The 9,612-nt window shown below is 39.3% G+C and overlaps 1 protein-coding gene across 1 annotated transcript; it reads left to right on the forward strand.

Moving 5' to 3' along the window:
- The first annotated feature begins 118 nt into the window (after positions 1-118).
- Positions 119-9,090, forward strand: LOC148958083 (uncharacterized). The gene is made up of 4 exons (XM_089113688.1): positions 119-1,549; positions 1,803-1,913; positions 2,447-2,634; positions 8,720-9,090. Exons 2-4 carry the CDS (start codon positions 1,811-1,813, stop codon positions 8,795-8,797), a joined length of 369 nt encoding a protein of 122 aa, XP_088969814.1. The 5' UTR covers positions 119-1,549; positions 1,803-1,810; the 3' UTR covers positions 8,798-9,090.
- The last annotated feature ends 522 nt before the right edge of the window (positions 9,091-9,612 follow it).

Below are 9,612 nucleotides of genomic sequence, written 5' to 3' on the forward strand. Positions count from 1 at the left end.
TTGCGAGCTATTTTACTGACAAGGGTCGATGGGGGAACTGTACGTGACCCCGATGCCCTCAAGGGGCGGTATAAATTTTGATGGGGTTGTTTTACGTCATTTTATATTAAGATAAACATTTTTTTGAAGGACAAAAAAATATTCAGGGACCTGTCTATGCTTAATTTCTTTTCAGTCCTACAAATTACGTTGCTCCTCTCGTTAGTAAACCGAATTTGACGGGTTACCTTATAACATCTCATAAAAGAAGCTATGTCGTGCCTGAGCTTTCCATGATTCATCTTGGCTCTGATCGTGGCGCCCGTCCTGGCTCTCATTGTGGCTCTCGTCCTGGCTCTCGCTAAGCCTAGTTGCTTATTTACTTATTGCTTACTATCACTGCCAAACATCACGGAACGCCAAAATTTCCTCTGAAAAATACCCAAAAAAATCTAATGACTTTTGTAAGTGTGTGTGTAACAAAATGTTGATTTTCAAAGTTCATGAAAGAGGTGCATTCAAAGTTCAAGTAATTTGGAATGTATACAAGGATCTTTTTAATTATTTTCTTTTTCCTGGTGACATTTGCGTCTGAAAGGGAATAAGGTATTGAGATCCAACAAAGCCCCCCCCCTCCTCCCCCATACTCGCCACTTTCCAAAACATGGTTCACAAGATTTGCCCAAAATGCGAAGAAAATCGGTGCGGATTTTTAGGTTCATTATATTTTGTTTGCTTGTCCAATGTATTTATGGCTTGTGCCCCAGTCCACAAATTCTGCAACATTTATGGACTGTGCAATATTGATAAATATTCTGTCCAGACAGAGGGCTGGGTCTAGTTTATCAAAATAATTTATGCAATGAAACCATTGAAATTTTGCATGAAAAATATTCGAAAAAAAATTAACTGAAACCAAACAGGACATAGATAAGATGGTGCATGAAGTTTGAAGTTTTACAAGGTTGGAACCGTTGACAATTCCAGCTAATTGCATAATTTTGAAGGGTTGCATAAATTACCACCAGATCCTGGTGGAATCTGTGGACAGAATATTTATCAATATTGCACAGTCAATAAATGTGGCAGCATCTGTGGACGGGGCACAGGCTAGGATTTATTGATCTAATTAATGTCATATGACTGTACCAAATATGAAATAATCCTAGATTCTGTACGAGATAACACCAATCGTAAGGCTTCTAATGTCGTTTTCAGAACCTTGAGCAAAATTACTTCAGACAGTCGAATGACTTCATTCCTACACAAATTAGCCTAGGAAATATTTTACTTCGCATTATTCTAGCAGGGTGTGAAATCACAACTTGGTCATAGCGGAGGAGCAGACACGTGATTGGCAATTTTCGCGCCAACACGTACATTGTTGATGTTAACAGCTAACGTGATTTTTCAGCTCTTCAAAGTTCAAATGGCCTTTCTCGAAGATCAGAATGGAAAGCATGTCAAGAGGCATATGCAAAATACATCGTAAATGGATGGTGTAGAGCTTGGGCCTTACGTAATGGGTGATTAATTGTCACTTACTTCGAATGTTGTTGCCCACGTGTATGTAAATAAAATTCCCTCGATCATTATTGCACGTGTGCGCTACTGGATTTCTGATTTTGTTACTATCCGACTGGATTTTTGCTTCAAGGTCAAGGTTGCATCAATTTTGTACCAAATTATTGCATTTAGGGAGGTTTTCATAAACTCTGTTTGAAAAAGGATTGTAAGAGCAGCGAATATTGTCTGCATCTTAGTTAATGTTTGATAATAAGAAATTATTGATTTTAGTTAACAAACTGTATTTTCACTTTTAGGATCCGAAATGGTTGAATCAAATATCGCAGATGCACCAACCAGGGTCACGTCTCTGTCGTCTGTTTATAGTTTATCTGAAAAGTTTCTTCATGGGCAAAAAAGGTTACGAGGTACCATTTATTCTTAACATAAACACTTACCTAATTTTGGGAGTTTGTTTTAAAACAAGCTAAGAAAAATGCTTTGGATTATATGATTTCACAAAAAAGTTTAATAAACTCCTCGCAAAATACGTTGAAGTATTTATAAAGAGTTCGGTTCTTTAACTTTCGTTAGGTCTTATAACATATTTATGCTCTATTTGCCAATAGTTTTCATCTATATAAATTGTGTATTAGAGTTAACTGTTTAATCCGAGGGAGCCTAAAGGAAACGACCATTTTATAAGAATAGAAATGAAAAAAAATTAAATTGAGCTTATTGAATTCAAATAATTATTTGATTCGGCAAGTTTTGAATTCCACTTCGTCAAACACTACCAATTTTGACTGCATACCATGTTTTAGTTGAGAATAAAATCCCTTTGTCATTTAATGCACATAGGATGTTTTTCCATCTAGGGATCCTATTTTATTCAATACACCATTCCCATAGCAATGCTAGGAAGAAAATCTAACGCACGTTTCTGTTGCTTTCTTCACAGATCGTTTGGTTTCCAAAGGGAATTCTTCCAGATTGAATAAAACAGAATTGCGACTGTTTATGAACAAACGCACTAGTGAAAGTTTTGAAAACAAACGAAGAATGGCATTTCGCAGGTGTGTTAGTGTGGGTTGCCTTCGGAACTTTGAGTTGATGGAAAGATTTTGCAAAATTGTGTGTTTCGACAGGGTAGGTTTTGGTAATTTTCACATTTATATGTATTGCAATGCATTTATAATTTGCCTTCAAGGTAATGGATATTAATGCACAATAAAGACAGTTACTTAATAAACACGTTTATTCCTGGAAGTCTTTTGTTATTTGTAGCTTACTTTCTTCATCTCTTTTGACTCACTTTATCAAGAGACATCGAGATCCAGCTTGGGCCCAGAAGTTGTTCAAGATACTACCCCTTCCCCTTAAAAAATTGTCGTGAGACGCCCTTCTGTCTTCAGCTGAACTAGGGAAACGCCCTCTTTAGGTACCACTAATAAATAGACTTTTTAAGGATTCTTAACAAGATTGTGCAAAACATTTGCATTCGTGATTCAAAGGCATTTTGACATTGCTTATCTCTGTGATAAACTTACAGGCATTGATTGAATTAGTTTTCTTCTTTGTAAATAGATCTTTTAACATTCTGAAAGTAACATGGTGTAAGTTTGTTACGAGACCCATCAATGCACGTTCCCCATCAATGCACGTTCCCCATCAGAGCACGGGCCCCATCTAAGCACGGGTCCAATCGAACCTTTTGCATCTCCCAATGCTCCTCTCGACACTTCTGATTATATCACACTAAACACTGGAAGCCCTTAGATATAAGGGAAAGTAACGAAGCCTCAATAAAGAAGAAAAAAAGTGCCAGTACATCACAGACATCTCTTGCTTCCACCATTTATCACGGTAAATAAAAAAACTCAAAACCCTATACCAAGAATAGCACAATAAGTAAATTGTCTTGTAACAACAAAGTTCTTGTACAAGACGACAATTAAATGCAATATTTACCTGAGTTATCTTTGGAAGAGGATTATATTGCAGAAAGGAGTAATTTGCTGAAGAAAGCAAGTCAATAAAGGCGACCAAACAATTTATTGGTAAAGTCTAGGGCCGTAACTAGCTATTGTGCTCAATGGGTGTGTCCAGGTACCATTTTCCGAAGAAAAGGGAAAAGCTACCCTTTATTTGCCTCCAATTTCAAAAATTTGCCGACAAAGCACCCTAAGATGTCAAAAGCTCCTAATTTTTTTAAAAAAGGATTTTTATGCGACCCCTCCCCCTAGTGATGCTGAAAGAAGATTTATGAGATTTTTGGCCTCTTGGCATTGAGGGACATTTTTACCACTGATTTCGGTCGGACAATTTTCACGTGCACCCCCTCAGCAATCAGATTCAGAATATATGTAGCTCATAAAGGGGCAGATCCAGAACAAATTTGAAGAAGGGGCAGTTGGTATTGGGGGCGCTGAAAAATTTTCAGAAATTGGTGATTTGAGTACGCTATATGCAACAATTTCAGACCTTAACTGCTGACAGAAGGCTCTCTATTACCTTCTAAAGGAAATTTTAACTGCAAAACAATTTCCAAAAAGGGGCGCCAGACTTGGTTCAACTCAGCGAGGGAGGGGCAACTGCCCCTAGTTGCCCCCTTAAATCCACCACTGAGCTCATATTTATATGAAGCCCGTAAGTGTGAAGAGAACCAAAGTGATAACCCGTTAACTTCCCTAATCCGAATATTATTCTTCTAAGGTTCAACTTTCTCTTTGACTCTTTGGATAAACACACACAAAAATCCTTTCGGGAAGATAAAAAAATTTATTAGAATTGGCTAAAATCTGTTCTGTATGTTTATCGGAAGAAATAGTGCGTTATAGCAAACAATGTGAAGTAAAAAATTCATGAATGTTTTTAAAATAGAAATCCACCTTTTGAGCAGAAGATCCCTACAGGATGCCGCGTAGATGTGCGTGTTTAATAGATGCAATAGGCCTTCAGAATAAATTGAACTTTTTTGCATGCAATGTGTTTCCGCTATGCAAATCGTTCTTCAAATTTTGATAAGAATAGAAGTTTATCCAAGTCCATTGCTTTAACAAAACTAAATGTATATTCAATGATCAACTGATAAATTCCTCTAGCTTTTATTTACATTATTTTGTTCATTTATTCCTTTGTCGTAGTTTTAAAACAGAGACTTCTACGCCCAAACAACTTTCCTATGGTAATTCCCAATAATTTTTTTAAAAATTAAGTGAGTTTCTAAATGAATGCTCGAATGTATGCTCGTTGCTCTAAGCACAGATCCCCCTAATACCTGCTAGTACAATTTCTTGCAGTAGGTAAGAACTGCGATAATTACTTGGGGTCCGTTTCCATCGAAAATCGAAGATCGCTTTTATACCAAAAGCATTTTTCTAGAGAAACTAAGCTCAGAATTAGTTAACAGCTTCTTATTTTTTTACCCATGTCAATTTATTTTTCAAGGATATACATACATATATGTATATTATTCTTTTATCATTTTCGATTGAACAGAAAATAGATGCATAATTGTTGCGAAGAATTATTCATAAATAAATCATTTTAACGTCAAAGTTTTTATAGACGGTGTTTTAAGAAACAAAAATAGAATAGAAGAGTTGTATGTTCCTAAAGATCTTGTACCAGAAACCATATTTTTAAAACTGTATAACCCAAAAGTCAAGCCAGTGAAGAAATAATCAATCGAATAACAAATCGTGATCCGCAAAATTCCGGTTCCTAAAGGGTCCGTTTCAGAGCTGCGATAAAAAACATTCTGGTTCCTAGAAAGTCCGTTTCCGAGTTGTGATCTACAACAGTCCGGTTCCTAAAGGGCCCCTTTCCGAGCTATGATAAAAAACATTCTGGTTCCTAAAAAGTCCGTTTCCGAGTTGTGATCTACAACAGTCCGGTTCCTAAAGGGTCCGTTTCAGAGCTGCGATAAAAAACATTCTGGTTCCTAGAAAGTCCATTTCCGAGTTGTGATCTACAACAGTCCGGTTCCTAAAGGGTCCGTTTCAGAGCTGCGATAAAAAACATTCTGGTTCCTAGAAAGTCCGTTTCCGAGTTGTGATCTACAACAGTCCGGTTCCTAAAGGGCCCCTTTCCGAGCTATGATAAAAAACATTCTGGTTCCTAAAAAGTCCGTTTCCGAGTTGTGATCTACAACAGTCCGGTTCCTAAAGGGTCCGTTTCAGAGCTGTGATAAAAAACATTCTGGTTCCTAGAAAGTCCGTTTCCGAGTTGTGATCTACAACAGTCCGGTTCCTAAAGGGTCCCTTTCCGAGCTGTGATGGAAAACATTCTGGTTCCAAAAAAGTCCGTTTCCGAGTTGTGGTCTACAACAGTCCGGTTCCTAAAGGGTCCCTTTCCGAGCTGTGATAAAAAGCATTCTGGTTCCTAAAAAGTCCATTTCCGAGTTGTGATCTACAACAGTCCGGTTCCTAAAGGGTCCGTTTCCGAGCTGCGATAAAAAACATTCTGGTTCCTAGAAAGTCCATTTCCGAGTTGTGACCTACAACAGTCCGGTTCCTAAAGGGTCCGTTTCAGAGCTGCGATAAAAAACATTCTGGTTCCTAGAAAGTCCGTTTCCGAGTTGTGATCTACAACAGTCCGGTTCCTAAAGGGTCCCTTTCCGAGCTGTGATGGAAAACATTCTGGTTCCAAAAAAGTCCGTTTCCGAGTCGTGGTCTACAACAGTCCGGTTCCTAAAGGGTCCCTTTCCGAGCTGTGATAAAAAGCATTCTGGTTCCTAAAAAGTCAATTTCCGAGTTGTGATCTAAAGGGTCCGTTTCAGAGCTGCGATAAAAAACATTCTGGTTCCTAGAAAGTCCGTTTCCGAGTTGTGATCTACAACAGTCCGGTTCCTAAAGGGCCCCTTTCCGAGCTATGATAAAAAACATTCTGGTTCCTAAAAAGTCCGTTTCCGAGTTGTGATCTACAACAGTCCGGTTCCTAAAGGGTCCGTTTCAGAGCTGTGATAAAAAACATTCTGGTTCCTAGAAAGTCCGTTTCCGAGTTGTGATCTACAACAGTCCGGTTCCTAAAGGGTCCCTTTCCGAGCTGTGATGGAAAACATTCTGGTTCCAAAAAAGTCCGTTTCCGAGTTGTGGTCTACAACAGTCCGGTTCCTAAAGGGTCCCTTTCCGAGCTGTGATAAAAAGCATTCTGGTTCCTAAAAAGTCCATTTCCGAGTTGTGATCTACAACAGTCCGGTTCCTAAAGGGTCCGTTTCCGAGCTGCGATAAAAAACATTCTGGTTCCTAGAAAGTCCATTTCCGAGTTGTGATCTACAACAGTCCGGTTCCTAAAGGGTCCGTTTCAGAGCTGCGATAAAAAACATTCTGGTTCCTAGAAAGTCCGTTTCCGAGTTGTGATCTACAACAGTCCGGTTCCTAAAGGGCCCCTTTCCGAGCTATGATAAAAAACATTCTGGTTCCTAAAAAGTCCGTTTCCGAGTTGTGATCTACAACAGTCCGGTTCCTAAAGGGTCCGTTTCAGAGCTGCGATAAAAAACATTCTGGTTCCTAGAAAGTCCATTTCCGAGTTGTGATCTACAACAGTCCGGTTCCTAAAGGGTCCGTTTCAGAGCTGCGATAAAAAACATTCTGGTTCCTAGAAAGTCCGTTTCCGAGTTGTGATCTACAACAGTCCGGTTCCTAAAGGGCCCCTTTCCGAGCTATGATAAAAAACATTCTGGTTCCTAAAAAGTCCGTTTCCGAGTTGTGATCTACAACAGTCCGGTTCCTAAAGGGTCCGTTTCAGAGCTGTGATAAAAAACATTCTGGTTCCTAGAAAGTCCGTTTCCGAGTTGTGATCTACAACAGTCCGGTTCCTAAAGGGTCCCTTTCCGAGCTGTGATGGAAAACATTCTGGTTCCAAAAAAGTCCGTTTCCGAGTTGTGGTCTACAACAGTCCGGTTCCTAAAGGGTCCCTTTCCGAGCTGTGATAAAAAGCATTCTGGTTCCTAAAAAGTCCATTTCCGAGTTGTGATCTACAACAGTCCGGTTCCTAAAGGGTCCGTTTCCGAGCTGCGATAAAAAACATTCTGGTTCCTAGAAAGTCCATTTCCGAGTTGTGACCTACAACAGTCCGGTTCCTAAAGGGTCCGTTTCAGAGCTGCGATAAAAAACATTCTGGTTCCTAGAAAGTCCGTTTCCGAGTTGTGATCTACAACAGTCCGGTTCCTAAAGGGTCCCTTTTCGAGCTGTGATGGAAAACATTCTGGTTCCAAAAAAGTCCGTTTCCGAGTCGTGGTCTACAACAGTCCGGTTCCTAAAGGGTCCCTTTCCGAGCTGTGATAAAAAGCATTCTGGTTCCTAAAAAGTCAATTTCCGAGTTGTGATCTAAAGGGTCCGTTTCAGAGCTGCGATAAAAAACATTCTGGTTCCTAGAAAGTCCGTTTCCGAGTTGTGATCTACAACAGTCCGGTTCCTAAAGGGCCCCTTTCCGAGCTATGATAAAAAACATTCTGGTTCCTAAAAAGTCCGTTTCCGAGTTGTGATCTACAACAGTCCGGTTCCTAAAGGGTCCGTTTCAGAGCTGTGATAAAAAACATTCTGGTTCCTAGAAAGTCCGTTTCCGAGTTGTGATCTACAACAGTCCGGTTCCTAAAGGGTCCCTTTCCGAGCTGTGATGGAAAACATTCTGGTTCCAAAAAAGTCCGTTTCCGAGTTGTGGTCTACAACAGTCCGGTTCCTAAAGGGTCCCTTTCCGAGCTGTGATAAAAAGCATTCTGGTTCCTAAAAAGTCCATTTCCGAGTTGTGATCTACAACAGTCCGGTTCCTAAAGGGTCCGTTTCCGAGCTGCGATAAAAAACATTCTGGTTCCTAGAAAGTCCATTTCCGAGTTGTGATCTACAACAGTCCGGTTCCTAAAGGGTCCGTTTCAGAGCTGCGATAAAAAACATTCTGGTTCCTAGAAAGTCCGTTTCCGAGTTGTGATCTACAACAGTCCGGTTCCTAAAGGGTCCCTTTCCGAGCTGTGATGGAAAACATTCTGGTTCCAAAAAAGTCCGTTTCCGAGTCGTGGTCTACAACAGTCCGGTTCCTAAAGGGTCCCTTTCCGAGCTGTGATAAAAAGCATTCTGGTTCCTAAAAAGTCAATTTCCGAGTTGTGATCTACAACCGTTTCCGAGCTGCGATAAAAAATATCTGGTTCCTAGAAAGTCCGTTTCCGAGTTGTGGGAAGGAAACCTCTCCCGTTTATTTCGTAAATAAACTTTGTTTATTAATTTGTTTTTAACAGTTACACAGGACGAAGCAATGGGCATATGGCGCTCTCCAAATGAAGGCAAAACCAGAAATCTCTCTAGAAGTCTCTTAATGAACTGGAATACAAGAAGGTTTTACAAGGTTAAAAAGGGGCCATGTGAGGTGGACGAATGCATAGGCAAGTCGTGTTCATCTCCCTGATACAACTGCTATTCTAATTTCATTTCAATTTCATTTCAATTCGAAATATATATATGGAGGATACCCCGTCAGACCGTCCCTCCTCGTGTCGTTTGGTTTTTAACTTCGAAGAAAACGAGTCACATGACAGAAAATGTAGGCAATATTCCTTGCAGAATTTATATTCATTAGGCTTTTCGTAATCGCGATTGATTGTCAGCGATTGCAATGCCGCCAACATCCAAAAATTCGAGTTTTCAAGAAAAGCAATTTTTCGTGTCATCGAAAGTTTGAATTATCATAACGTTTTATAAACAAGAGTAATTTTGAAGGATATAGCTTTGTTCTTATTTAAGAAAAAGTTTTGTTATTGAATCATCAAGCTTTGGCTTTACTTACTGCGAGAAAAGTCGTTTGTTCTAATATGGAACCTTTTTATTGTTAAGCAGAGCAGATTTACTTATAAATAAATCATAAGCATCACAGAAAGCAATACTTGCACTTTTTATGACAGGAAAAAGAACAAAATAATATAGTTAAGCAATGAGTCAGAAACAAAAACTGCGAAAGAAACTTGGAGGGCGAAGAAGAGTTTTTATTGAGAGCGAGAAAATACGAATTTGTTTTTTATGGACGCAAATTTGTAAATTTGACTGTTTTCTTTGTAAATGCAACTGTCAAATCGTTGTTACGTCGGTTCAATAGGGCAAAACACAACAACAAAAACTTGTCTGAATATGGTAAGAT

Source organism: Rhopilema esculentum, chromosome 18 (assembly GCF_057945365.1).
Source record: "Rhopilema esculentum isolate cy_ngs chromosome 18, ASM5794536v1, whole genome shotgun sequence".
Lineage (NCBI taxonomy): Eukaryota > Metazoa > Cnidaria > Scyphozoa > Rhizostomeae > Rhizostomatidae > Rhopilema > Rhopilema esculentum.

Coding starts and splice junctions, on each gene's coding strand:
- LOC148958083 (XM_089113688.1), top strand. CDS start 1,811: ATGGTTGAATCAAATATCGCAGATGCACCAACCAGGGTCACGTCTCTG. Junction 1,914..2,446: donor TGGGCAAAAAAGGTTACGAG/GTACCATTTATT, acceptor CTTTCTTCACAG/ATCGTTTGGTTTCCAAAGGG. Junction 2,635..8,719: donor AAATTGTGTGTTTCGACAGG/GTAGGTTTTGGT, acceptor TGTTTTTAACAG/TTACACAGGACGAAGCAATG.